Source organism: Ipomoea triloba, chromosome 9, assembly GCF_003576645.1.
Source record: "Ipomoea triloba cultivar NCNSP0323 chromosome 9, ASM357664v1".
NCBI lineage: Eukaryota > Viridiplantae > Streptophyta > Magnoliopsida > Solanales > Convolvulaceae > Ipomoea > Ipomoea triloba.
Genome location: NC_044924.1, coordinates 1,895,143 through 1,923,070, shown reverse-complemented (window position 1 = coordinate 1,923,070; position 27,928 = coordinate 1,895,143). Strand labels below are relative to the sequence as shown.

The 27,928-nt window shown below is 36.9% G+C and overlaps 4 protein-coding genes across 9 annotated transcripts; 3 read left to right on the top strand and 1 right to left on the bottom strand.

The window, feature by feature from the left end:
* Nucleotides 1–1,952: 1,952 nt before the first annotated feature.
* On the top strand, nt 1,953–10,078 carry LOC116030719 (probable ubiquitin-like-specific protease 2A). The gene is made up of 16 exons (XM_031273033.1): nt 1,953–2,285; nt 2,637–2,884; nt 2,983–3,067; nt 3,155–3,204; nt 3,376–3,561; nt 3,667–3,721; nt 4,900–5,005; nt 5,324–5,395; nt 6,499–6,630; nt 6,772–6,972; nt 7,058–7,113; nt 7,195–7,288; nt 7,606–7,696; nt 8,191–8,310; nt 8,659–9,075; nt 9,245–10,078. The coding sequence occupies exons 1-16, from the start codon at nt 2,105–2,107 to the stop codon at nt 9,884–9,886; spliced, it is 2,736 nt and encodes a 911-aa protein (XP_031128893.1). The 5' UTR covers nt 1,953–2,104; the 3' UTR covers nt 9,887–10,078.
* Nucleotides 10,079–10,531: 453 nt separating this feature from the next.
* Nucleotides 10,532–14,125, top strand: LOC116030775 (uncharacterized protein At4g38062-like). 2 transcript variants are annotated; one of them, XM_031273108.1, is made up of 2 exons: nt 10,532–10,657; nt 11,185–14,125. In XM_031273108.1, exon 2 carries the CDS (start codon nt 11,217–11,219, stop codon nt 13,917–13,919), a length of 2,703 nt encoding a protein of 900 aa, XP_031128968.1. In that variant the 5' UTR covers nt 10,532–10,657; nt 11,185–11,216; the 3' UTR covers nt 13,920–14,125. The 2 variants fall into 2 exon arrangements, with proteins under 2 accessions (XP_031128968.1, XP_031128969.1); XM_031273109.1 differs by having other exon boundaries at nt 10,647–10,657; nt 11,209–14,125.
* Nucleotides 14,126–14,247: 122 nt separating this feature from the next.
* Nucleotides 14,248–15,818, bottom strand: LOC116030776 (magnesium-dependent phosphatase 1). Its single transcript, XM_031273110.1, has 4 exons — nt 15,557–15,818; nt 15,127–15,298; nt 14,795–14,911; nt 14,248–14,657 (listed from the first exon to the last, which is right to left on the bottom strand). Exons 1-4 carry the CDS (start codon nt 15,664–15,666, stop codon nt 14,484–14,486), a joined length of 573 nt encoding a protein of 190 aa, XP_031128970.1. The 5' UTR covers nt 15,667–15,818; the 3' UTR covers nt 14,248–14,483.
* A 1,231-nt stretch (nt 15,819–17,049) lies between these two features.
* Nucleotides 17,050–27,704, top strand: LOC116028522 (protein EXECUTER 1, chloroplastic-like). Of its 5 annotated transcripts, none has more exons than XR_004100167.1 (12): nt 17,050–17,620; nt 17,932–18,048; nt 18,262–18,327; nt 18,759–18,865; nt 18,963–19,044; nt 19,489–20,244; nt 20,381–20,504; nt 20,665–20,834; nt 20,992–21,066; nt 21,209–21,301; nt 21,432–21,574; nt 27,652–27,704. XR_004100167.1 is itself a non-coding variant. In XM_031270254.1 (11 exons), exons 1-11 carry the CDS (start codon nt 17,165–17,167, stop codon nt 21,522–21,524), a joined length of 2,139 nt encoding a protein of 712 aa, XP_031126114.1. In that variant the 5' UTR covers nt 17,050–17,164; the 3' UTR covers nt 21,525–21,772. The 5 variants fall into 5 exon arrangements, 1 of the variants encoding a protein (XP_031126114.1); XR_004100166.1 differs by lacking the exon at nt 27,652–27,704 and adding an exon at nt 27,194–27,464; XR_004100165.1 differs by lacking the exon at nt 27,652–27,704 and adding an exon at nt 27,164–27,464.
* Nucleotides 27,705–27,928: the final 224 nt, after the last annotated feature.

Genomic DNA, 27,928 nt, shown 5'->3' with positions numbered 1-27,928 from the left:
ATTAAAAATGATATTTTAAGTGGCCATTTTGTGGTATAAATATATGTAGGGTCCACTTCCGATTTGTGTCGGGTCAACGTGGATTTGGGTTTTCCGTGGTTATACGATATCGATATATTATACGCTCAAAATAGATAATGGGTGAATGAGAAATTGATTATCAAAGTATACCATTTGAGATGAAATTTTGGTGGGAAAAGAAACTTATGTAGCTTTTGTCCCACATTGGTTGGGAATGAACATTTGCCCCACTATATATACACAGGTACTTTTATGACTAATTAACTTGTATTGCATAGATGCTCTCTCTTGCGCGCAGGAGTGGTGCAAATCAAATGCCAAACTGAGATTATTTCTATTATTATTTGTTGTAGTGTGGTTTTCTAGGTTGTATTTTAATCCTTCGTGGATTATTCCTATTATTATTTGTAGTGTGGTTCTATTTCCTGGTTGTATTTTAATCATTCGTGGATTATTTCTATTATTATTTGTCCTTCGTGGATTATTTCTATTATTATTTGTTGTATTTTTCATTTTCTTTGTGATTTTATAGAATCAGATTCCTACACTTTTAGAGCGGTAAACTAGATGCTAAGATTAGTCTAGTGTAAGTTATATATTATATATATATATATATATATATATATATATATATATATATATATATATATATATATATAAGATAGTTTACTTATTTGTGGCTATTTGTCAGCTTTGATCACAATAGAAAATTCACTCATAGCACACGTTATGATATGAACTACAAACTTTTTCATGAATTAAAGTGTTTGCTCCTACTTGTTTTATTGAACTGTATATGAATAATAAAATGAAACACTAGGTAAAAGCATAGGTTCAAAATAAATAATTTCAATTTTATTGTTGTTTTTTTATTATTTCAAAGTATATAAACAAAATGTGTGTAATCGATTTTTAACTAATATGTTTTAACCGAACTATTTGAACCGAAGTTTTTTAAAGGTTTAACCATTAACGGAACCGAATTTTGTATTACCAAATTAACTGAACCAAAAATTTGTTCCGATTAATTAATATTGCATTTTTTTCTTTATTCGATATGTCTTATGAATAAAAATTCATGAGATGAACCCACGTGACGTGAGAGTCACTCTAAATTCTTAACTATGAATCAGAACCAAAATTACATTCCACGTTTTTTGTTCATGCCTCCTAATTTACAAGGGACAAGTAAAAGACTGATTAAACACTACAATTAGTTTTAACTAAGTTACATATATACCTAAATCCAAAATATTCAATAATTTGTATCAAATGTGCCAATTTTGCAACTAAACACTCTTTCTCTTCACGTTTAAAAAAAGTAGCTAAGGGTGTGTTTGAAAATCCGAAAAATAATGTATGAAAATAATTATTCGGGTTTTCAGTGGTTGGCAATGGAAAAAATGAAAATTCATTTCCGGTTAAAAGAAAACAAAATCAATTAAAAAAAAATTACTTCTCATTTGTTAGTCATTTTCCAGAAACGACTTATTATTTGAGATGGGGTTGCCTTTCACCGGAGGTCGTCCTTCCGCTATAGAAGGTGGCCAATGGTTGCCTTCTCTGATGAAGGTGACCAACTGGTCGCGTTCTATCTACGGTAGAAAGCGATCGGCGTCACTGGTAACCAATTTTGTTTTCGGAATTGATTCAATAAAATTTTGTGTATTTAACTTTTTTTTTTCTGGTCATTTTTTCAAAAAGGAACCAAACACACAAATATAATTTCATGGAATGCAATCAAACACTAGAAGTAAAAAATTTATATAAAATATAACTCATTTTTTTATATGTCATTTTTCGGATTTCCAAACTCACCTAGCTAAGCAAAAAACCATCAATACTTTCCTAGTTAGATGCACGGAGGTTTCTAGTAACACAATTTTTTCCTTTTTCATTTTAAATGTGATTATGTGATGATGAAAATGAGCAGCAAGTCACCGTAAAACGCAGGTGACGTGAGCGGGCGGGTAAACTGGTTCGAATTGCATATCATATATGGAACTATAATTTTAAAAAGTTGAAAACCCTCTGTTCTAGTCAGTCGCCGGAAATTTGGAACCGATCGGCACAACGCACGGCAATGACCAAGACGAAGGGTCGGAGTAGCCCTAGTCCCAGGAAATCAAAGTTTGCTGCCTTCGAATTCACGGCAGAAGACGAACGAGTCGAAAAGGATTCGATGATCACACTCTGCAAATTTAAGAAAAGGAAAAGCCCACAAAAACATTCCCCTATCAACAAATACACTTTCCTGAAGTCCTGTACGTTTCATTTATTTTTACATTTTGTTTTGGTAAAAAATTCCCTTGCTATGACATGTGGCCTTCCTGAATTTGATTAATTCCCAGAAATTTCGTCAATATTATGTTTATTGGTTGCGATGAAGTTGATGAGGTTCACGGTATGCAGATTTATATTCCTGATTGCATTATATGGATCACCTTTCTAAGTTTTAGATGTATTGGTGGGTCTCGATCATGGCAGCTATATGCTTTAGTCTGAATATGGAGTTTTTATTGTTTGAAGTTTAGCTTGCTGTTTTGGATAATTTTGTTTCGTAGATAATGTAAGTTCATTAGTGCTGCTTTTTAGTTTAATTATTTTTTTCTTAGTTGCAAGAGGAGTCAAAAATATAGTATATGAGTTTGTGGATGGACTTGTTGATACTGGTTCTAGTGATGGGCCTATGGATGTGGGGATCATCAAGTCCCATACCGTTGCTTCATCTGGTTCTTCTGGCTGCAAGCCTTCAGAGCACAATCATGGTTCAGAGTTTTCCTCTCCCAGTTCAGCAAGAATTTCAGGCATTGTGACTGATGACAAGCATGTGTGCTCACGTCCTCCTCTAATCCCAGCTGATGCAAGTGGATTTTTCATTCCTGTCATCTGCATTGATTTACATATTATTGTTGTGTGTCTATGTGCACTTATAATTGCTCTTGTTTAAATACTTTGTAGAATGAGCCAGTTGTTGTAGATTCAGATGATGACCCTGTGATTGAACTGAGATCGCCAAAATCTCCATCCATTGCTCAGCTTCAGGGTTGGTTTTCGTCATACAATCATTCATGTAAGGTTTACTTGCTTATTCAAGTAACCCCTTTTAAATCCATAGTTTGTGCTGCTGCAGGTTTACCAGATGAACATGCATTGAAGTACAGCTCCAACGTACATGATACTGTAAGCTTTATACTGTACATCTTAACTTCTTGGTAACATACAAATACTATAGATACTAGGTGGATTACTATTTTCTATGCAGGTTTGGGCCTTCTATATTTTATTTATTTGTTACATCTTTCTCTTGTTAGGCAAGGTCCTCTTTCATGAACATTTTGCTGTGATTTACAGGAAACTTTGGTGATTGTTATCCCTGATCATATCATATACAGGCATTTTTTTTCCACACATTCCTGTTTGTCATTTTCTCCCAAATGCATAACGCTTGAGGCTTTTCCTATTTCTGAGACAATGCCTTTGACATTTAAGTGGAAGGTTTCTGCTATTGTTGACATTCGGTCTGTGTGGATTGATAGCGTGAGTTTCAGTGGCCTTCCCTTCGTTCACATGTTCCCATTGTTGTTTCCAGTAGGGAATAGGTGTTTGATTTTTAATCAGTTCAAGTTTCATTCACAATGCTAGGTAAAAACAGCTAATGTCATAGTTCGCCTGATATCAAGGACGCCGAGAAGTAGAGGTCAGTAATGTCAAAACAATCCCTTTCCTTGGTCATGCTCAAACATGTGAGGATTCAAAAAAGATGATTTTTTGCCTGCTTGGCAAAAAGATTTTTCGTTGCTTTATTTGAATCATTTTTAACTAAGGGTCCGTTTGGAAACCCAGAAAATGACTTCCGGAAGTCATTTTCTGGATTTTCCAAAGTTTGGGTACTCAAAGAAAATGAAGTCAAAGGAAAATATATGGTCCACGGAAAGATGCCTAATTTGGCGGAAAATGTCTTCCTAGTTTTTTTAGTCGGAAGACATTTTCCGGATTCTTTATTTTACATCTTTCTTCCCTCTCTTCTCTTTTAAGTTAGTTTCCGAATTATTATTGTTATCACGATCACAACCACCAAAGTACCACCACCACCATCACCACTACCACCAACACCAACACCACAACCACCACCATCTCCACCATCACCACACCACCACCATCACCACATATTATTATTATTATTATTATAACAAATAATATGTTCATTTTTAGAAAAATGAACCAAACAGAAGAAATGCAATTTCTTAACTTTTAGCCAAACAGAAAAAGATAGTTCTCTGACATTCAACCAAACCCTAGAAAATTAAAATATTAATCAGTTTCCAGAAAACAGTTTCTAGGTTTCCAAACGTACCCTAAATGTCTAAATTGGTGATATCACCATCACTTTGGCAGTAAACTTTCTGTTATGTCACATATTCTTGGGTGGGGGGTTGAAAATTTTTTAGTTACTTAAACTATAAATTGGTAGGTCTTGGTTTTAGTTGAGAAAAAGTGGAGAAAATGCTTCTTTTCTACCATTTCTTTAACTTGCTGACATTTTCTGGCAGTGAAGCAAATGTTTTCTATTTGAGGTGCTACCATGCTGTTTTTATTTTGGTAGCTTGTGTACCCTTCAATATCTTGATATCAAGTCTCCATTTAGAAATGTGAACAATAATTTTCAGTTAAGTCATTCCTGCAGTTAATTGGATGGGAAGTGTATGGATCAACTAGGTTATCATAATGATGCTTACTAGTAAGGCCAACAGCTTGAGAAGAAATTATTTTATTGCCAAAAATTAATTACATAATGCTATTTAAAAAGAAAAAGAAAACGAGAATGTTATTCCGATAAGTTTCATACTTGTTGATCTGAAACCTTGGTGTTTCTAGCTGTTAGGATCTTGAGCTTTGCTGTTTGTGATCCTGATTGGTCTGACAGACAAGAAGCAATTCAATCACTAGACTTCAGATATAAGGACAGATGGAGAACTGCTGAGTGAGTTACTTTTAAATGCTTTACAAAATATTTTATTGTTGGGTGAGTTTATTTTCCTTTTTTCTTAATATTTCATCTTTTAAAAGTTCTAGCATTTTTCTTAATTAACAGGCAGTGCTCCAAAACAACTGATATCAGTATGAAAAATATTACTCTTTTTTTTTTCCCAACTTAACCACTATGCATCTAGCTTTACTTTAAGTGTTTGTCAATCAACATGTGTCCTGCTTTGAGCATCTTTATCATTTTATAGCATATTGCTTTTCTTTCACTATATAGAACTTCTATGAACAATGGAAGTATCTCTGTTTTTTTCAGGGTAGATACCGTGGGGAGTGAACTATTTTTTGGGCAGGAAAGGTTTTCTCCTTCAAGCACTTCTTTTCCCATGTAAGTAAAAGGCCAATTACCTAGTTTGTGTACCTCTCTTGTCATGCTTACAAGGGAAAAGTATATCTGCTTGGTGATTTGAGAATTAAATTGAATTCAACTATGATTTGATGTTATAGCTGAAATTATAAACTAAAATTGGGCTATGGTCACTCAACTGGGCTATAATGCACATTGGCCAAACCACACTAAAGATTGAATCCAACCAATTAGCTAGTCTAACCCATGACCTTATAAACCCATATATTCTCTCTTATTTTTATCAATGTGGGATCTTAACACTCCCCTTCAAGTGGACAACTGGGCCATTTTGAATCTAACCGGTTGACGACTTGAAATTAGACCGGAACCTCCCTGAAACGAAAGCTTTAACGCCACCAAAGTGGATCGAACAAGTGGGCTTATGAAAGCTTGGACGCCACCAATACCCATAATTGGGTGAACATGCTCACCATGTTATAAACTAAGATTGGGTTAGGGTCACTCACTGGGCTATAAATCTATAATGCACATGGACCAAACCACACTAAAACATTGAATCCAACCAATTAGCTAGTCTAACCCATACCTTTATAAACATATATATTCTCTCTTATTTATATCAAAATGTGGGACTCTTAACAGCTGTTAAGGTTGATTATTTGTCACTGGTAATATGCAACATACCAGAAGACTGAGAATTTGTGAGTTTGGTCTATTTCTTAGGGCCAACAAGCAAACTGTCATGATGCTTTCTTGTAGTTCTGGGCAAAGTTTTTTTAAAAATTGTTGGGTGTTTTTGAATGTAGTATAAAACATGACAGAAGCAGCCCGAGTAGGGTGGATGTAGTTGAAAAACAGTATCTTACAAATTACAAATTCAAACCCCTAATAAGAGAAACATGGTGCTTGAAAGTTGTCCTGAACTCTGTGAGAATTGGAAATCCTTATTGCCTTAATTTACTCTGAACTCTAATAATCACTAGAACCCTTTCTATCTGCTCCTCCAATGTTCTTGAAATCAAGCTACGTGAAAAAGAGTATAGAACATCAAGCAATGTTCTCTACATTGTTTTATCATTTGTTAGTAATTTCACATGTTGCTTGGATGTATTTACATGCAGTTTTGAAGAATCCTTTAATGAAGTTATTTATCCTAAAGGGGATCCTGATGCTATTTCCATCAGTAAGAGAGATGTTGATCGACTTCAGCCAGAGACATTCATCAATGATACTATTGTTGATTTTTACATAACGTGAGTGTGTGCTTGCATGGACTAATCATCAACAATATTGCTAGCTATAGGACTTTTATAATTCTCAGTTCCTGCTATTTTCTTGATTTTCTTCGTCATTGCCAAATATTTATAATTCAATAAACAAAAAACAATTGGCAGATATCTTAAAAATAATATCCGTTCAGAGGAGAAGCACAGGTTTCATTTCTTCAATTGTTTTTTCTTTCGGAAGCTGACTGACCTAGATAAAGATCCATCTCAAGCTTGTGAAGGGAGGGCAGCTTTTCAGCGCGTTCGCAGATGGACAATCAAAGTTGATATTTTTAAAAAAGATTACATTTTTGTTCCAATAAACTTTAGGTCAGAGAGTGGTTACTACATCCTATTAATTATTTTAGCATTCAGGGTCTTAACTCTCTATAATGAAATGTCTTCTCTTTTGCAGTTATCACTGGAGTTTGATTGTCATCTGTCACCCTGGGGAAGTGGCTGGCTATAGAGGTGTGGTTGGTAACTTATTTTCTGCAGTTTTATCAATTTTACTCAGTATTAATGTCTCCAATGATGGAAACTCTTAAGCAGATAATGAAATGGAGAAGTCATCCAGGGTCCCATGCATCTTGCACATGGATTCTCTTAGAGGAAGCCACAAGGGTCTCAAGGATCTCTTTCAAAGGTGGGTGTCTTTGATTTCATTAGCATTCACATGGTTATGAGGAACTTCCCAACAATGCTCTTGAAGCAACTGCTAAGGATTAGGGAAAAACCTCAAGACTTGGCATATACATCAATTTGAAATTTATTTATTTAGTTTGTTTATGTTGAGGAATGTTTGTAATTATTTTGTATATAAAAAGTAATGGGGGAATAAGGATATTAGCTGCAAGTTTAGAAATTTTCGGGGAAAAAGAAAAGTTAAGCAAAGAAACTAACGGAATCCAGTATATCGGGGAAATTGAAGATAGAGAATACTGACATCCCTCATGTGATCAGTTACTTGTGGGAAGAGTGGAAAGAGAGGCATGGTGAGCTGGCTGAAGACATGCATAGGAAGTTCAGAAATCTGCAGTTTGTCCATCTCAAGGTATAAAGACTTCTCCAGTTTTCTTCATGATTCACAAATGAAAACATTTTTTTTTTTATGGAAAAAGGTTCCGCTTGAGGATGTTAAGGTACCCTTTAAGATGAATTACACCTTCATTCAAGAAGACAATGACTTTGTTTTAACAAGTTTTTCCCTTTAACTTATGAAATTATTACATGCAGACCACATCCTTATGTGTCACGTTTTGAGAGATGTAATTCTGAATCTAAATGTAGTTCTTTTCTGTGTGTAGAATATCACATTGTTTTTGAAATATTGAAGAGTAATTGTTGTCAATGTGATATTGTACACTTATATTTAATGAGTAATCTACCTCTGTTTGGTGTTAACCAATAAAAAGATATGATTACACAGCATAAAGTGAACCAACTCTCTGAATGTGCTACAAAATTGAAATATGCACTCTTTCCTTTGTGTTTAGCATTTTTTTTTTTTTAATTGCAGCTGCTGACTTTCTTTTGATCTGGTTTCAGCTACCACAGCAGGAGAATTTGTTTGATTGTGGCCTTTTTTTACTCCACTATGTTGAACTTTTTCTGGAGCAGGCTCCAGTCAACTTCAGCCCTGCCGGTATAACAGAATCATCCAAATTTGTGAGTTACCATTTGGAACCTTTAGACTTGAACCTTTTCTGTACGAGATTTCATTGTCCATGCGCTTATGCATCTGGAGTAGTCCTTTAATATTGATTACATGGCTGCTCATTTATATGAAGCACAGGGATAGATTTTATAGCAGCATTTTATATCAGTGGGTGTCTTATGCTTGTACCTGAGGCTTGACTATCAAACCACTTAATCTAAAGAGACCAAGAATTATATGCATAATGTTTTCTCATTCCCACTATTCCTTCTATTTATGAACTCTTAATGCTTTTACCTGCATCTTCAGTTTTCTTGGCAATTGTATCATAAGAGTCACAGAAGCATTTATCTTTTCAGCTAAGCAAGGACTGGTTCCAGCCTAAAGATGTCTCTTATAAGCGTGATCATATCAGAAAGTTGATATATGAAATTCTCAAACATACTCAGGATGATTGTTCAACTGATTCTGATTACAAGCATTCCTCGAATAGTATAAATAAGGAACATGCAGGTGTGGAATTCGTCAATGAATTGTGCAGTTCTAGGGAAACAAGCCAAATCAATGACTATCACTCTCCTGCTGATGCTGATGTTCAAATTTTGTCTCCACCACGAACCCATGTTAAAAGCTTGAAATTTGCAGGAGTAACAGATTTGGTTCCTGGAGTTGTGTCACCGCAAGGTGATACTCCAAAGCCTGGCCCCATTAACAATTACATGCATTCTGGACAGAAGTTGACAAGTCGTGGTAGTATAACTATGTCACCAATAGAGGTAATTGATCTATTTACTTATCTTTACCCTTACCTTCTTTTAAATCCCTTCAAGTATGTTGAAGTTTGAGCTGATTTGGACACTTGCTAGTAATTTCAAATATGTTCCCTTTTCAAAAGAAAAGGTTAAAACTTTGTGCTATTATCAGTCTCTCCTTGTTGTGAAACAGGAAGATGAGGAGACGGGGGAAGAGTTTATGGACTTCTCACCAGTTCTAAAAAGGGGAAGAAGACAGCAGATTGAGCATTTTGTATTATGCCCTGTAAATGAGGACATCAAGCCGTCCTTTGGAATGAAAACCGGTGGTCTGTCAATGCCATCACAGGTTTGCCCTGGAGAAGAAGTTAATGTCGAGTCATCATCAAGTTCAGATGAGGAATCCGTGGACTGCATTGTTGTAGATTCTCAGGGCGAGATTGACACCTGTGATGATATCCATGATACATCAGAGTGCTCTTTCCGCCAAAAGACGATTACTTGTCTCCACCGCAGCCTAGAGGCCGACTCCACTGAGCATGAAGCAAATCGTATTCAGTCATATATGCAAGAAGAAGAGCAAGCCAGGCCGAAGCATTTGCCTGAAATAATTGAGGTTTCCGGCTCTGACACAGAAGACAAGGACGAGTGTCTCGTGACATCTACTGCAGAATCTGCTGCCTTTATCGTGGAAGACTCTGAGGAGGATGAAGATAATGTTGAAGGAAGCATGAACCACCGCGTGCAGCCACTACTGCGAAGCAAACCTAGGTGGAAAACTGATATGGATGATGAATGTGGATTGATAGCTAAGTTGAAGATGGTTGAATCATAATATATCTGTGTCTATGAGTAATTCATGTTTTTTTTTTGGTGGGAATGAGTAATTCATGTTACTCGCACTCAAATATGATCTTATTGTCAATATATAGACTATAGAGTACCACATACTGGAAAGATGTCCAGCTTCTATGCTTATTAGTAAATTTTTGTGCAAATTAGTATTTGTTCTTAACTACATTCTCAACATACTGAAGCAAAAAGAGTCAATACTCAATACGGCTCCCACTTAGATGGCAAATTATTGCATGGACTATGGTCCACACAGCCAAAAATAAAAAGTACATTATTTTTGTACTGAAAGTACATTATTTTTGTACTGTAGGCACTTAGATTCGAATCCATGACCTTCTATATGAGAACATCATTTCGTGTCACTAAACCATAAAGTCATTGAAAAAAAAACATTTTTAATAGAAACTTGTGTGATTCATGTTATTTCAAATTTTAATTGTACTAAAAATAAAGATGTTATCATAATTGATTCACCCTTTCAATCGAATTCGTTGCATAATATTCTATGATTTACGAGTTATTACATAGGAGCGTGTTTATCCCGTAAATAAATAAAAAACAAAATCAAACAAATAAATACGGAGTAATAGGAAATTTCAAATATAGAAAATTAGCAAGGAAAAGCATTTTCCCTCGCACGCGCTCAGATTCAATAATTCAAATTCTCTCCCTGCTAGAAAAGGGTTTTCTCATCGAACTGCTGCATTCCTTTCATTTTCTGATTCTGATTCGCCAATCCTTTCCACCAAATGTAAGCTCAGTAATCGCTCTCTCTCTCTATCTCTCTCTATGTGCATGTTTTAGATGTACTAATTTACATATATTCTGCGATTTTGATGTTTGTTTCTCTGTGAATTTCTGAAATGCTTTACTCCCATTTTCGTTTGAATTCATTGCTCTTTTTGCTTTTGCGAATTGTCAATTTGGTGGAGCCCTAGGAGTCATCGATTCTTCGATTTCCGTGGAATGGTTACTCGAGTGGTGAAATAACTCAATAAGGTTCATAATGATTTCCAGTAGTAACGGCAGTCATTCTAATCGTATTTATTTTTACACGTGCTGGTACTGTTACAAACTTAGTACGGAGTAGCAGATTGTGTTAGCTCTAATGAGAAGCTAGAATTGAAGCACCAACTGATATGATGCTGATAGAGTGATAGGGATGATTGGTGATTTTTTTTTTTCATTGTTTAGACTAAGAGAATAATTATAGCAGTCATGGAAGTTTATTGATTCCATTGTAGTTATTAACTTTTGTGTGCTATCTTCGTGAATCAGAGCATTTTGTGTTTTGTACAACAGTGGAGGAAATGGAGAAAGTTTATGAAGAGCTGGATGAGGTCAAAGCGGAGATAGAGAAGCTCAGAGATGAATGTCGAGCCAAAACTGAGCTATGTGGGAGTCTGAAGAAGGCTCATGTTGAGCTAGCAGCAAAACTTCAAGAAGCCAGGTTGGAGATTGAAAGACAAACCAAGGAACTGTGCGTCAAGTCCAAGGAGATCTTTGAGGTGAGGCAGCTTTATGAGGAAATCAAGTCCATTTTACATGAAAAGGAATCGTTTCTCCAGAGTCTTAGTTCTGCTAATCAAAAGCTGAGAGTGGATTACTGCGAGAAAATCGGAAAATTGGAGGGGGAAAATAAAGAACTAGTGTTGGCTTTAGATGAAGCAACAACTAAGATTCAAGAACTGGAGAGAAAGGTTTGTGCCAGTGACAAAGAAATCAATGCTCTCAAGGAAACTTTATCAGTCAGAAAGGAGAAGGGTGTCGAAGCCCAGCTGAATGTCCAGGCATCTAGAGAGCTCAAAGAGGCGAATGAGGTTATCCAAAAGCTTGAGGAACATAATAGGATTGCACAAGATCAGCTGAAATGGAAGAATGAGCACTTCACACACCTTGAAGAAGCTCACAGAAGGCTTCATGATAATTTCCAGACAAGTAAGGCTGAATGGGGAAAGGAAAAATCAGAACTGCTTGAAGAGATTTCTTCCTTGCAGACAAGCTTAGATTCCCAGATTAGAATCTCACAAGATCTTGAGACTCAGTTGAGGCTCTGTAACCAAGCTTTAGCTCATGAGGAAAGCAGAAGAAAGGTTCTCGAAGTGGAAGTGTCTGACTTCAAATCTCGATGTGATGACATCTTGCTAGAATGCCAAGAAACTAAATCAAAGCTTGAGCATTTGACCTTCAAGAGAGATGAAGAAATTGGAGAACTTCGAAACTTACTAAGAACAAAAGAAACTCTGTTCAAGGAAATGAAATTCAGGGCTTCACAGCTAGAGCAAGAGAAGTTGGATTTATGTGCATCTCTTAAGGAGCTTCAAGATACAAAACTCAATGACGCTGCTGCCAGCTCTTCTCTGAAAAAACTGCAAACCAGATTTAACTCACTGGAGCAGTTGCACAGTAAGTACTCCCTTCAATACAAAGAAAAGGAAGCTAAATTGAGTTCTGAAATTGAAAAGTTGACAGAAGATGTGAAACAATGCATGTCTGAGCTAAAGGTTAAAAGTAAACGAATTGAAAAGTTAGAGAAGGAGCTAGAGGGCTGCCAATATTCAATGTATGTTCAAAATGAAGAAACTTCCATATTAATGCTTGTGTTGCAGTCTGAATTCCCTGTGGCCAGAAAGAAGCTCTCAACTGGAATTGCAGAATTGGAGTTGCACAATAAGGAGAAGGACAACAAAATTGTTCTTCTTAAAGAGCAGTTGGAATCAATTGATATTGCACACAATAAAGTTTGTGCTGATCTAAAAGAAAAATGTGAAGAAACAATGGCCCTAGAGGCAGAAATCAAAAGGTATAAAGAAATGGTGGAAGAATTAGCTGAGTACAAACTTCGCACCAATAAAGAAATGCTGCAAATGGAAAATGCTCTCCAAGAAAGCAAAGGTGCTTCTGAGGCTTTAGAAAAAGCTAACCTTGATTTGGCCGAAAGAACAAGTGAACTCATGGATAGTAAACTTGAAGCAGAGAAGTGGAAATCTGTGGCAGAGCATCTGAAAGCAGACCTTAAAAAGAACCAGCTAGCCTATGAAAAGGAGAATGAGAGTCTTTGTGGCATTGTAAAAGAGCAAGAATCCAAGATAACTGATATGCAACTAAAGATATCAGAACTGGAGTTGGTGGCAATTTCAAGAGCAGAGGCTGTGGAAACTTTAAAGAAAGAAAATATTCTGTACTTTGAAGTTGTGGAAGATAAGGATGGCAACATCAAAAATCTTCAACATGAAATCACTCAGTTGAAGCAAGAATTGGCTAGTAGTGAACTGAAAAATGAGCATGCAAAATCAGATGCCCTTCTGGTGTTTGAGAAAGAGAAGCAGAATCTTTTGATGATTCTGAAAGTGAGAGATGAAAGAATTCATGATCTTATGGAGCAGGCAAAAGTTTTAGAGAAAAATCTAGAAACTGCAGAAACTGTTGTCATAGAAAAAGAGAACTTGCTTAGTGAAACTCTGCAGAAGGCTGAGAGTTCAAAAATTCTTGAGGTTGAATCAAAAAACAAGGTGATTGCTGAATTGGACATGAAGGTTAGTGATTTGCTTCAGAAACTGGAATTCCATGAAAAATCCTTGTTGAATTCAAACAAGAAGGTGGAGGAGCTCGACACTATGTTGGAAGCAAGCAAAGTGGAATTAGAAGAACTGAAAACTCAATTTGGTATGGAGCAGATGAGACTTGAGGGTAGAAATGAGGAGCTTGAGTCCCAGAAAAATGATCTGCTCCATGAAACCCAGAAACTATCACATGACAGGGATAGTTTATTACTGCAATTGGATGGAATGTGCACAAGATTTGACAAGTCTTTGGATGAAGATGATGAACTTGCTAAAATTTTGGGGAAAATGTTGAAGCATTCTGAAGGCAAAAGTGATCTTGATATCAATCATATTATGAGGGATGATAATTATACTTGTGGAACTGTAAAAACAACCCTCTTACTGGCTAGGAAAGGACTTGACCAACAAATGGATGAAAGAGTTCCTTTGAAGGAGCTGAACTATTAGGATTTCTTGCGGGCAGGTAATAGCTGGTTACTCCACCAAGTCAAGCTAGAAATTCCACAAAGCTTCTTTTGTGGACATCAAACATTCTTTCAAAATGTGGACAGCTTCTTGTATGTCATTCTGTTTTGAGCAATGATCATTTGCTTTCCATTGTAATGACTTGAGACTGATTTCTTTGTTGTTTATCAAAGAAGTGTTTGTGTCAATTTTTTTTTGTTACTCTTTACATGAGAAAACATTATATCCTTCTTAAATTTCATTTTCCTACTAACCACAAGCAGGTTTTTCCATTTCTTATGACTTCTTGCCATGTCATTCTCTGAGGAGATACCCTGGACATATGACAGTTCATTGCTATGCAACAAAAGAACAACCATCTCAGTAGACCACATGGTAAAGTAACCAATTACTGTTTCTCAATACAGACTCCTTACAACACATTTAGACACAAAAATGGTTATATCCATGTGACCATGTTTGCAGTATAATAAGTTGACAGAAATTAATGTGATCAAGACCCAAGCCATATTTTTCACAGGAAATCTCTATGATGTGAGTAGAACTTCATTGTTGCTCGTCTCCTTGCGATGAACCAGGTTTCTGTGAAAATTTACGCCATCTTTCTTTGTTCTTTTCCGATGATGTGAAATTCTGAGTGAACTCCAAGAGCCCTTGCCTCAAAGCTCCCATATTCACCCCTTTGCCCACCAATATGCTTGTCACACCCATTTTAGAGACCTAGAGAAGCAAACACTAGTTAAGTAAAAGGGTTCTTGAAATTCTGGCAGTTTCTGTTCTAAAGATGCTCTTCAGAACCGGGAATTAGCAAAAAAACCACGAGTGATGTGAATAACAAGGGACAGTTAGAGTCTTACTGCATCTATGTTCCTATTTTCATCATCGAAAAACAGCATTTCTTTATAAGGCACCCCAGTTCTTGTGTGGATTTTTTGAAAATGTTCTGTCTTGTGTGACCAACTGGAAAACACCTCCTGAGAGTAATATAAAGTTGTTAAACATGATCGCCTTGCAAGGGCTAATAACCAACCATTCAAAATTTACAGAGGAATAAAGAAAATAAAGATCACAAGGCACATGTTAAATAGAAAACACCAGTAGCTGAGATCAAGCAGACGATCCTAGGTTAAGGTTATCAATAAAATGGTTTGGATGCCATGAGTTAAGAATAAATCCCACAATATCTCACCTGTGCTGCGAACATTGATTTCATCTCCAGCTTTTCAAGGAAAGCGTTGGCTATGTCTGGAGTGGGAGATCTTGAGGCAATAGCAACATTAACTCCCTTGTCCTTGAGGGCATATAAAATACCTTTTGCTTGAGGATACAATTTTGGCATTTCACGTTTGGAACGACATTCACTGAAAGATAAGCACAGAGATAACAGTTCAAAATGATATTAAATGCTGTAAGGACTTCAATTCTCAATTCTCCCAATTTCAGAAAATCAAGGAAAAAAACTACAATGGATGAACAAACAGATATGATGAAGTGTTTTTCTCTTGTGTTTTTGCAGACATATCCAGAGTCGAAAACACTAAACAGGAGCATAAGCTGCAGCACAGCAAGGCTATACATTATACATACATAGATGCAGGTGTGGAGGGTGTTTACTTTACCAGTAGAATGGCCAGATGGTGTAGTCGAGATCAAAGACGACCAAACGAGGCAAAACCTGAAACATTCCCAGTATCTCCATCGCCTCGGTCTTCGCCCTTTCGTCTCCCATCTCCAATCCAATCACCCCTCCTCACGTTTGCAGGTGTTTCTGCTTCAACCAACCAATAGCTAATGCCTAATGGGTCATTGGGTCTCATCCGTGAGCCATGACGAGTGGGTGAAGATGAAATTTTGGTCCGGGTTGTGCGCTGAATAATGGGTCACCAAAATGGGTTTGAGAATTAATTATCGGATTTTTAATAATAATACTCCGTAATTAACATTTGACCGTGTTTGTTTTGTCCGGACTAGGTGTAGGCGATAGAACAGCCGCCACCAAAAATGAAAATTGCTCGCCACAGAATCCAGTCTAGTATATCGACAACTAAATAGACCACCACCAAAGAATACAGAATATACTATGGAGTACTATACAAAACCACCACAGATAAAATTAAAAAAAAAAATGCATGATAATTCTAGTTAAGTTGATCTGACTTTGTAATTATAAAATTTTGAGTTTAACTTTTAATGAGAACGGTTTATTGATTTTTTTTTTGTTTGAATCAATCAGTTATGATTAACTAATGTTGGTTTACTTTTTTTATAGTCCTTTGCCAACTATAGTCATAAGATATATTAGTTTACCTTCTTATGATCATAATAAATAAATAAATTCATAAATAAATAAATCCAGCAATATGGTACTGATACAGTAAAATACGGGCACCAAGGAAAACCGGAAAATACTATCTCTTATTGCCTCAAGTCCGAGCTCTCTTCAAGTCTTAGTCTAGAAACAGTCAAAAGATCCCCTCTCCCCTCATAAATGCGCTATTTATAAGGGAGAAAAGTGCGGTTACCGGACCTCCGGCATGGCGGGAACGTGGCGCGCATGCGCCCACCTCACTCTACGCCCAAACGGAAGGGAGTACGTGACAATCATTGGCACGCCGCGTCATGGGCCCATCGGGAGTACTGTTCGGCCCATGACAGCCGACCTCACTGGGGCCTCCCAACCAACCGATCATCCGACCCGCGCACCCTCCGACCGGGTCCGAAGTGTATCCGACCGGTCCTGGAATATATTCACTATCAAGTGCGATTTCAACTCTTCTCACCAATATTGAGTATTTAGTTTAAATTATATTATTTGTAAGTAGTCAAGATCTTGTGGTTTAGTAACACCAAGTTATATTTCTCTTATGTGATAGAGACAATATTGATTCTTTGTGCTTCAATAGATACTGAGAGCCAATAGTACTAAAAAAGAAGAAGACTATTTTGAATTGAATATACTATAAAGTTCAAAAGTTTGGGTTATCAAACAAAATAAATCCAGTTTTTGTTTTCTCATTATGTTTTTGTTTATTTTTATTTTTATTTTTTTGAAAGCATTTTTATTTTTTTAATGTTCGATAAATACATTGGCTTTTCTCCACCTTAGCCACTCTCTCTCTCTTCCTTGGCTTTACGCTCCCTCTTTCAGCTTCAGTTTCTCTCTATATGCAACATTTACACATACACATAAAACTGCTTCTTATCGAGTATTGTTCGATACTTCTCACATGGCGTCGATTGCTCCGCCAACATTTCGATCTCCATCCAGTTGCATTGATCCAAACTTTTCCAAATTCAACTTCTCCGTCGGAAAGTTCACATCCCGATTGAAGCGGCCTTCACCGCTTTTCAGCTCTCACTCCCTCGCGAGCTCTCATTCTGCATTTAAGGTTTCGGAGCCTTCTCTCTGCTGCCGCTGCCGTAGCAGCGACAGCGATGGCGCGGATTCCTCGCCGTCGGCGTCTGAAAACGTTTCTCCGTCGCGGAAGTGGGACTCCGCGATTCAAGAGGCGGTTAAAAATGTGCTGAAGAGGTTCGATAGCTTTGTGAACTCTAATTGGAGCGAGTCCGAGAGTGGTGGTGTTACGGAGAGGAAGAGCGAGGATGAGGATTGGGATTGGGAGCGGTGGAAAAAGCATTTTACAGAAGTTGAGGAGCAAGAGCAAACGGTTTCCATTTTGAAGGTTGGATTAGTGTTTTTTTCAATACTTCTGTCTTTTCGTTATATTATAATTTGTTGCATATATCGATCCTTTGTTGAATATTTTGCTGGAATAGAAGGACGGTTTAACCTTTTTCTACATAATACTTGCTGGTTGGAAGTGGGAGTTTTACTAGTTGCAAACCTCATGGCAGAATCTGTTCCCTGCTGTTCGCACTTAATGTTTCAAAGCTATTTATCAGTATTTTTCAATTAGAAACATATACGGAGCATATAATACCATGTATCAGTTAATGTGAATTGTGACTTGTCTCAAGTGGATTATGTCTTCAGTCGCAGTTAGCAGGTGCTATTGGTCGAGAGGATTATGAAGAGGCTGCAAAGCTTAAGGTGGGGATTGCGGCTGCGGCTACAAATGACACTGTGGGAAAAGTGATTTCTCATCTAAATGTATGAATTCCATCACAGTTCTCTTTAAATCATCCATTGTCTTCCACTAAATTCTTAATGTTTTTCTTCTTGTTGCCAATTTATTGTCATAACTCATTAATGTCAAACCACTCCTCATAAAAAATAAATAAAATACGGAGTAATTAAATAATAAATTAATTAATTCTTTTCCTATTACTGACTTCACTATAACTTTTTGGAGTTTAAATACAGAATGCAGTGAAGGAAGAGCTGTATGCAGATGCAGCTTTCATCCGTGATCATGCTGGTGCTGGGTTGGTAAGTTAGTTTATACTGTATGATATGGTAACTATAATACCTATTGCTAGATATTGGTAATTTGGTTTTGTTTAGTAATCAACTAATCATGCATAAAGTGATCAATATGCTAGTTGCCTATTTGAAATATTATTTATCTAATTCACTAGCTCTTAAATATGAGGTGCACTTTTCAGCCTTATTAATAAATGTATTCATGGCCTGTTGGCTGTTACCAATCTGTGAGTATGCTTTTCTTGCCATCATTTGTTCCATCCATCCACCCACTACCATAGCTTCTACCTTTGTTGTGTAGCTGTGTAGACAGCAGACTAACACCCAAAGAGGAGTGGGTTATGGTATGCTGGGTGATGGTTGATGTGTATACTCATTGTATTTATTTTCTGGGGATGCTGTAATTATGGAATAAAACAGAATTTATCTGAACATAGGTGGGATGGTGGTCTGGAATTTCAGATGATTATGATGACCCATATGGTCGTATTATTCATATTAGCGCTGAACATGGAAAATATGTTGCCAAAACATTTAGTCCAAGGTAAATTTATTGATTAATTCTTCCTTTGTACTCTTAAATAGAAAATGTTCTTTCTTAAAGAGGAGTATGTATCTTATTGAAATACATTCACTTGCAGACAGCTTGCTTCAGCTGTAGAGGGTGCACCCATCTTTGAGATATTTCTGAGAATGAATAAGAATGGCGATTATAAGCAGCAGGTATGTTACTTGAAAGTATAGTTACTAATTATTTCTAATATGATTATTTGAAAGTAAAAAATGACAAGTGAAGGGAAAAAACTTTTGTTATTTTTTAATTTACTATTCATGATAATTATATTAATGCAGCATTAGTAAAATTTCACGTTTTATTAAAGAAAAATGTCAAGATACTTAATATTTGTTCTTTTGGGAAAAACTTTACTGATGTGCCAATCTTGAATAGGTTCATTGTTGATAGAATATGTAGTGCATCCTTTTGTTCTTATTATCCCTATCCTTTTTCCCCTTTGTTGCACAGATCGATATGTTAGGACTTAGGACCATTTTGATTGTTTGAAAGTAAACATGCCTTATTCTTCCTTTGAGCTGCACTGTTTGTAGTGGTGTACTATGCCCCTTAACTAGTCAATATCAAAAAGGTCACATGAAACATGATTTCAGGCTGTCTACTTAAAGCAGAGGACAGTTCCTCAGGATTCAACAATTCCTACCCCTATGTTTTCTGGTACCCGTAACTTGGACTCTCTATCTCCAACTGAATACAAAGATGATCTATTTGGAAAAGGTAAAGAAGTTTCAGAAGATGATGAAAACAGGGATGATGATTCTGGTTTTGAGAATAAATTACGAGATATGGTTCCTGGTGTGAAGGTCAAAGTTCTAAAAGTAACAGCTCCAGCTAAGGTGGATAGGGATTTAATATCAAAAGTTATTGAGCAAGTACTTGATGATGACGATGATGAAGATGAAGATGGAGAGGACATTGATTTAGAAACAGTGGATAGTGAGGTAGATGAAGATGACTTCGAAGAGGACATTGAATTAGAAGTAGTAGATGCTGAAGTAGATATTAAAGTTGAAAACAATGAAGAGCAGAATGTCATTGAATTGGATACAGATACTGGGACTAGAGACAATGAAGAGCAGAGTCAAGTTGCTATTAAGGTGGTTGTTGGTCGCCTTGTACAGAATATGTCTAGCAGTGCTCACCGTAAAGATTTACTTCGAATACCAGCTACGCTGGAGAGGAAGAGTCGTTTGTCATTTACTTTTTCTGTAGAGGACAATGAACAAACATCCAGTGGTGATGGAGAGTCCTCATCAAATAGAAAGCCTAAACTCCATAGTCAGCGGAGTATGGACCATCTTATGCTTGATCTTGCAAAATTTATTGGCAAGGGGAAAATACCTGAAAAGGTTAGATTTGTTGATTTACAATTACTCTACTTCTCATAATTGTTTTTTTTTTTTTAAACTCTACTTCTCATAATCTCATTTGTGACCTACTATTCATGATTACTATTGATTTGTCATTTATGCATTAAACACACAGATGCTAAAAGATGTCGGCAAGTTGATTAATCTTACTCTAAATCAGGCTCGAAATCATCAACTACTGTCCAAATCAACTACTTTCAATCGCATTGAGATTCCACTGTCGTCAGACCCACTAAATGGTGACAGTTCCTTTTTTTTTTTTTTTGAAATCCTTCCTTCTTGGATTCTTGACTATTTACTGTTCATTTATGCTCTTTAATGCACTAATTGTCTGTGTCTTATTTTTGTTATTCTCTACCACCTTTACTCTATTAATCAAGGATAGTCTGATTGTTTTAGGACTATATATTGGTACACAAGGTCTCTATGGATCTGAAGTCATCCACCTACGGCGCAGATTTGGTCAATGGAAAGAGGACAATATCACAAAGAATTCATCTAATATTGAATTTTATGAATATGTTGAAGCTGTAAAATTAACTGGAGATCCTTATGTCCCTGCTGGCCAGGTTTTTTTTTTTAATTATTATTTTAATTAACTAAACCGTTTAGTTCTATTTACCTGTAATATTTCTAGATATTCTTTTGCCACTTAAAAACACTTGCTTATGATTTCAACATTAATATCTTGTCAAATTTGATACCAATGTTTTTTTGCCATTGCAGATAGCCTTCCGTGCAAAAGTTGGAAAGCAGAACCAACTTCCTCATAAAGGGATTATTCCTGAAGAATTTGGTGTGGTATGTGGTTAACCTGTGATATGTTTTTCCATGCAGTTCTACTCAATTCTTGTTTCTTCCAGTTTTTTTTTTTTAATACAATAAATATAAGAATAAAGAACTCTGTTGCATTCATATGAAGTGTCTCTCTGTGACAATCCAGATTGCTCGATATAGGGGACAAGGAAGGCTGGCTGAGCCAGGGTTTCAAAATCCCCGTTGGGTTGATGGAGAACTTGTTATCCTGGATGGAAAGGTTTGCAGATCTGTTCTTCATCCTCTTGCTGTTCCATTGCATTTTGGCTTACTTTCTCTTGTGTGCCAGTCTCTTGACCCCCTAGATTTCATTTTTACTACATTAGTTCACTGTGACTTAATTTATGCAGTATATCAAAGGAGGACCTGTTGTTGGGTTTGTGTACTGGGCCCCAGAGTATCACTTCTTGATGTTCTTCCATCGCCTGAGGCTGCAGGATTAGATTCTCATTGTACATAAAGTTGAGGCTGTTTATTCTTTCCTATTTTTTAGGTATGCTTTCTCTCACTAATAAGTGTCAATGGTAGTTTTTATTTCACAAGGGAACTCATACACCAAATGACAAGAATGATTGCAAGAAAAAGAAAAAAAAAAGGCCATATAGATATATTTGTGCTATAATCTATTTGGTGGCTACATAGCAAGTGTACTGTGTAATTTCCATTCATCAATGTATATCTATGTGCAACATTTGCTGTTCATATCTAAATTATAACTGTTGTAGTCTATAGAATATTAATTATTATGTTAGTGGTTAAGTTAGGCAGTAGACCAGCAGTAATGTTAGACAGCAGCAGCAGTAATGTTAGGCAGCAGCAGCAGTAATGTTAGGCAGCAGAATTTGAGGAAACATGTCGTTCCTCAAGTGTATAAATATAGATGTATCAGCTAGCTACAAAATAAGAAAAAAAGAAACACTTTTCTTCACTGATTTACATGGTATCAGAGCTGCAGTATTAATCTCTGTACCCAGAAATTTTTTTTCTGCAACAGTGTTTCGGACACTGTTCACAGTAGGTATTGGGATCAGATTTTGTTGATCCTTTGTTGACACCACCCACCCAGGGAGTTTCGCCACCTTCCGGCGACCTTGTCTGAGAAATCCGGCGACAATCTGACCAGCGAGTGGCCCTCACGCGCCGACGAAACAGTCTGCCAGCATCTCACGCGCCGACGCGTGACACTGTTCTGGTGATCGGAAAATTTTTCTGATTAGTTTCCCGTAGTCGCCTGAGTCCATACAACGCATTTTGGGGCTCAGTTTGGACAAAGTTTGTTCGGGAAATACACCTTCGTCAGCTTCCAGTACGCAGTACCTCCTTCAGCTTCCAGTTCACGGTCCAGGTTTGAGACCTTGTTTTAAAGCTTTAACTGGGTAATTAGTTTTTTGCTTGAAGTTATGGCTGAAAATAAGTCTGGGATTTCAGATATAGTTCCTGTGACAACTAAAATCACAGACTATAAACTGAATGGTCTTAATTACATGGAGTGGAGTAAAACTATTAAACTTTATCTAACTAGTATAGATAAAGATGCTCACAGAACAGATGATGAACCAAAAGATGCAGCTGCTAAGAAAATTTGGTTTAGGGAAGATGCTCAGTTATTTCTGTTAATTAGAAAATCAATAGAAAATGATGTGATTAATTTAATTAGTCATTGTGACACAGTTAAAGAGTTGATGGAATATCTTGAGTTTTTGTACTCTGGCAAAGGGAACATTACTCGTATGTTTGATGTCTGTAAAGCCTTTTATCGGGCTGAGAAACAAGACAAGTCTGTCACAAATTACTTCATGGAATTTAAGAAAACATACGAGGAATTGAACCAATTAATGCCATTTAATGAGGATGTAAAGGTACAACAAAAGCAACGGGAGCAAATGGCTATCATGAGTTTCCTTGCCGGTCTTCCACCTGAATTTGATACTGCCAAGTCTCAAGTTCTTTCAAGTCCAGAAATAACAACACTGAAGGAAACTTTTTCACGAGTATTGCGCACAAAAACTTCTCAAACTATTTCTGTGAATAGTGCTCTTGTCAGCAGAAATCAGAATTCAGCAAGACCACCGCAGAAAGGGAACAATCAAACCACTCAAAGGCATAACCCAAGTGGCATCACTTGCCATTTTTGTCATAAACCAGGACACTTGCAACGTGATTGCAGGAAATTACAGTTCCAGCTCAGGGCGAGGCAGTATGCTAGTGTGGCTTCTACAAGTGATGTGTCAGCTCAAAACATTCTGATTTCGGCAGAGGAGTTTGCAAAATTCTCAAAGTACCAAGAAAGTCTAAAGTCTTCATCTACTCCTTCAACCACCGTTGCAGATACAGGAAGCCCACAAACCTGTCTCATTTCTTCATCTTCTAAGTGGGTGATAGATTCTGGAGCCACGGACCACATGACAGGTAACTCTAGGTTGTTCTCAACAATTACAAACCATACTTCTAGTCTCCCTGTTACCTTGGCAGATGGATCTACTTCACCAGTACTTGGATCTGGCTCTATCACTCTAACCCCCTCACTTCCTTTGACATCTGTTCTTAGTTTACCAAATCTGTCTTTTAATTTGATTTCTGTAAGCAAGCTTACTCGCACTTTAAATTGCTCCGTCACATTTTTTCCTGATTATTGTCTTTTCCAGGATCTCATGACGAAGAAAATTATTGGTAAAGGACATGAATCCGGGGGCCTCTATATCCTTGACATAGAGAAACCAAGACCAGTTGCGTGTCCAGGAGTAGTAACTCCACTTGAAGCTCATTGTCGATTGGGTCACCCATCTCTTTCATTATTAAAAGTGCTTTGTCCACAGTTTCGTAGTGTGTCTTCATTAAATTGTGAGTCTTGTCAATTTGCTAAACATCACCGTGTGAGTTTAAGTCCGAGAGTCAATAAAAGAGCAAGTACACCTTTTGAACTTGTTCATTCTGATGTTTGGGGTCCATGTCCAGTTATGTCCAAAACTGGATATAGGTATTTTGTTACATTTGTTGATGATTTTTCTCGTATGACTTGGTTATATTTCATGAAGAGTCGTTCTGAACTGCTTGATCATTTCCGTGCCTTTTGTGTTGAAATTGAAACTCAGTTTAATGTACCTGTGAAAATTTTGCGGAGTGATAATGCTAAAGAGTATTTTTCATATCCTTTTGTGTCTTATATGCTTCAGAAGGGCATGCTTCATCAATCTTCTTGTGTGGACACACCATCCCAAAATGGTGTAGCTGAGCGCAAAAATAGGCATTTACTCGAAACTGCAAGAGCTTTATTGTTTCAAATGAAAGTTCCTAAACATTTTTGGGCTGATGCTATCGCTACAGCATGTTTTTTAATAAATCGCATGCCATCCACTGTTCTACAAGGACAAACTCCATACCATAGCCTTTTTCCATCAAAACCTTTGTTTCCCATTGAGCCACGCATATTTGGTTGCACATGTTTTGTTAGGGATGTTCGTCCTCAGGTTACAAAGTTGGACCCAAAATCTTTGAAGTGTATCTTTCTTGGGTACTCACGTGTCCAAAAAGGGTATAGATGTTATTGTCCTCAACTTGGCAGGTATTTTGTGTCAGTAGATGTCACCTTCCTGGAAGAAGTACCTTTTTCTCCTGATCAAAATTGTCCTCCTCAAGATAAGGAAGATGATATACTAATCTACAAACTCATCCATCATACAGACCCACCACCTCCTATTTTACAAGTTTACTCCCGAAGACCACGAGTTCCTGAGACTGTTCCTATCATACATACTACATCTGAAGCAACACCTGATCTTGTACCAGACTCATGTCCTGCACCGATCTCTTCGTCATCAGATCAAGTTACAAATGTAGAGCTTCCCATCGCTGTTCGCAAAGGTAAACGTCAGTGTACCTATCCCATTTCTTCTTTTGTCTCTTATAAACATTTGTCACCCTCTTCCTACTGTTTTACCACATCCATTGATTCTATTTCTCTCCCTAAAACAATAAAAGAGGCAATGTCTCATCCTGGTTGGAACAGTGCTATGATAGAGGAAATGAATGCTTTAGACCAGAATGGTACTTGGGATTTGGTAGACTTACCTACAGGGAAGAAATCTATTGGATGTAAGTGGGTATTTGCAGTCAAAGTGAATCCAGACGGGTCTATTGCCAAGCTAAAAGCTCGTCTTGTTGCAAAAGGATATGCGCAGATCTATGGAGTAGACTATTGTGACACATTTTCTCCTGTTGCTAAATTAACATCTGTTCGTCTGCTCATCTCTATGGCAGCTATCTATGACTGGCCACTACATCAATTGGATATCAAGAATGCATTCTTGCATGGGGACCTTCATGAAGAAGTATATATGGAGCAACCACCTGGATTTGTTGCTCAGGGGGAGTATGGAAAGGTATGTCGACTCCGGAAATCTCTATATGGTTTGAAACAAAGTCCTCGTGCATGGTTTGGAAAATTTAGTCAAGCAATTGAGTTGTTTGGAATGATAAAAGGAAAATCTGATCACTCATTGTTTTTCAGATGGTCTAAAGCAGGTGTTATTTTATTGGTAGTTTATGTGGATGATATTGTTATCACAGGAAGTGACAATGAAGGTATTACAGCTCTTAAGTCTTTTCTTCATTCTCAATTCATGACAAAAGACTTAGGAATGCTAAAATATTTCTTGGGCATTGAGGTGGCAAGAAGCAAGAAGGGGATATTCCTATCTCAACGAAAGTATGTGCTTGATCTATTGTCTGAGACAGGAAAACTGGGAGTTAAACCATGCAACACTCCTATGAACCCTAATGTACAACTGACAAAGGAAGGGGAACCATTTGAGGATCCAGAAAGGTACAGAAGACTAGTTGGAAAACTAAACTATCTGGTGGTAACTCGTCCAGATATTGCATATCCTGTCAGTGTGGTAAGCCAATATTTATCATCCCCTACAAATAATCATTGGGCTGCAGTAGAACAGATTTTATGTTACTTAAAAGGATCACCTGGACAGGGAATCTTGTTTAAGAACAATGGACATACCAGGATTGAATGCTTTACAGATGCTGATTGGGCAGGATCTAAAGAAGATCGAAGATCAATGACTGGATATTGTGTTTTCTTTGGAGGAAATCTGATTTCATGGAAGAGTAAGAAACAAAATGTTGTTTCTCGCTCTAGTGCAGAATCTGAGTATAGAGCAATGGCACAATCAACATGCGAGATAATATGGATAAGCCAAACTCTTGAATGAAATTGGCTACAAAACCTCTACTCCTGCAAAATTGTGGTGCGATAATCAAGCCGCTCTTCACATTGCATCAAACCCAGTTTTTCATGAACGAACAAAACACATTGAGGTTGACTGCCACTTTATTCGAGAAAAAATTCAACAAGGCTTGATCAGCACAGGATTTGTGAAGACTGCTGAACAATTGGGAGATCTTTTTACTAAAGCCTTAAACGGAACTCGAGTAACTTATTTATGTAACAAGTTGGGCATGATCAACATTTATGTTCCAACTTGAGGGGGAGTGTTGTAGTCTATAGAATATTAATTATTATGTTAGTGGTTAAGTTAGGCAGTAGACCAGCAGTAATGTTAGACAGCAGCAGCAGTAATGTTAGGCAGCAGCAGCAGTAATGTTAGGCAGCAGAATTTGAGGAAACATGTCGTTCCTCAAGTGTATAAATATAGATGTATCAGCTAGCTACAAAATAAGAAAAAAAGAAACACTTTTCTTCACTGATTTACAATAACATACCAACTAATTGACTCATTTCTATTTATAGTTATGGTTTTTGAAACTTTTTAAAGATATTATCCACTGTTCTTTCCTATCTAGATGAATAATTGAATATATTACCACAAAGCCTTTTGAGTTTGGCGGTGGATAGAAAGCATGAAGGTTTCTGGTTAAAGTAGAAGTGTTTCACATGGCTGACCCAAATGATTGTGGCCCTGTCAAGGATGAAATTCCAGCAAAGTTCTACATAACTCTCTCTTAGATGATTCACATAGATCTTCTTTATTTCTCTGTGCACTTTCCTCACCATAAATATACTGTTTCTTTTATCACTAAATTGGCAAGTAATTCAAATTCTTTACTATAGTCCTGGGACTTTGGATATGAGGTATTGTAGGGATTCTGTGGATCGTTCTGGGTGAGAATACCATTCAAAGTGAAGATGGATTTGATAATGCTTGGTTGAGTAGAGGAGTGTGTTACCTTTCTGCCCCTTTGTCAGTGAATCACATTGTCTGCTAGCATCATTGTCACCTGCACAAATCTGGACTCTTGAGACTTATTGGTAGTTTATTTTTATTTTTAGTCTATAGCACTTATTTCTTGCAAGAACTATGCTTCTGTTTCTTTTCCTCTCTTGAAATGATGAAAGTATTTTTCACCCGGTCCCACAGGCTTCATGGTTTGAAATCTGAAGAGATGGTGTATATAAATCTTGTTAAATATGTTGGTTTGCACTGTTTTGACCTAAATGTGTGTGTATATTGATACAACTGAGGAAAATGAGAATTGGATTTAAGACTTCTCATATGGATCTTAAATATATGTTTACTAAACTACATGAGAAGTCTTCAGGCGCAGTTTTGGTGCTATGGCCTGTGGGTATGAGAGCAAATGAGCAATTTGAACACTATGACGAAGCCCTTGGAGTAGTAGACTAGTAGTAGTTCAGTATTCAATGTGTAAAGGTAAAAAACTCAAGAGTTTGGCTGCACTTAATATCCCAACCAGAGCCTCAAAGATGTTAGCAGATGTTCCATCCACTCATCATTAGATAGTCCCAGGTTGTTATGCTACACGAGCATTAATTGTATTTAGATGATGTTACGAAGATGAGAATATCAATTGGATA

What these genes read in the sequence shown, in the direction of transcription:
- LOC116030719 (XM_031273033.1), top strand. Translation starts at nt 2,105, where the DNA reads ATGACCAAGACGAAGGGTCGGAGTAGCCCTAGTCCCAGGAAATCAAAG. An exon ending in ATACACTTTCCTGAAGTCCT is followed by an intron (nt 2,286 to 2,636) that starts GTACGTTTCATT and finishes TTTTTTTCTTAG; the next exon opens with TTGCAAGAGGAGTCAAAAAT. An exon ending in TGCAGTTTGTCCATCTCAAG is followed by an intron (nt 7,697 to 8,190) that starts GTATAAAGACTT and finishes ATCTGGTTTCAG; the next exon opens with CTACCACAGCAGGAGAATTT.
- LOC116030775 (XM_031273108.1), top strand. Translation starts at nt 11,217, where the DNA reads ATGGAGAAAGTTTATGAAGAGCTGGATGAGGTCAAAGCGGAGATAGAG.
- LOC116030776 (XM_031273110.1), bottom strand. Translation starts at nt 15,666, where the DNA reads ATGGGAGACGAAAGGGCGAAGACCGAGGCGATGGAGATACTGGGAATG. An exon ending in ACCATCTGGCCATTCTACTG is followed by an intron (nt 15,299 to 15,556) that starts GTAAAGTAAACA and finishes CTTATCTTTCAG; the next exon opens with TGAATGTCGTTCCAAACGTG. An exon ending in AAAATAGGAACATAGATGCA is followed by an intron (nt 14,658 to 14,794) that starts GTAAGACTCTAA and finishes TTGCTTCTCTAG; the next exon opens with GTCTCTAAAATGGGTGTGAC.
- LOC116028522 (XM_031270254.1), top strand. Translation starts at nt 17,165, where the DNA reads ATGGCGTCGATTGCTCCGCCAACATTTCGATCTCCATCCAGTTGCATT. An exon ending in CTTATGTCCCTGCTGGCCAG is followed by an intron (nt 20,835 to 20,991) that starts GTTTTTTTTTTT and finishes TTGCCATTGCAG; the next exon opens with ATAGCCTTCCGTGCAAAAGT. An exon ending in TTGTTATCCTGGATGGAAAG is followed by an intron (nt 21,302 to 21,431) that starts GTTTGCAGATCT and finishes TAATTTATGCAG; the next exon opens with TATATCAAAGGAGGACCTGT.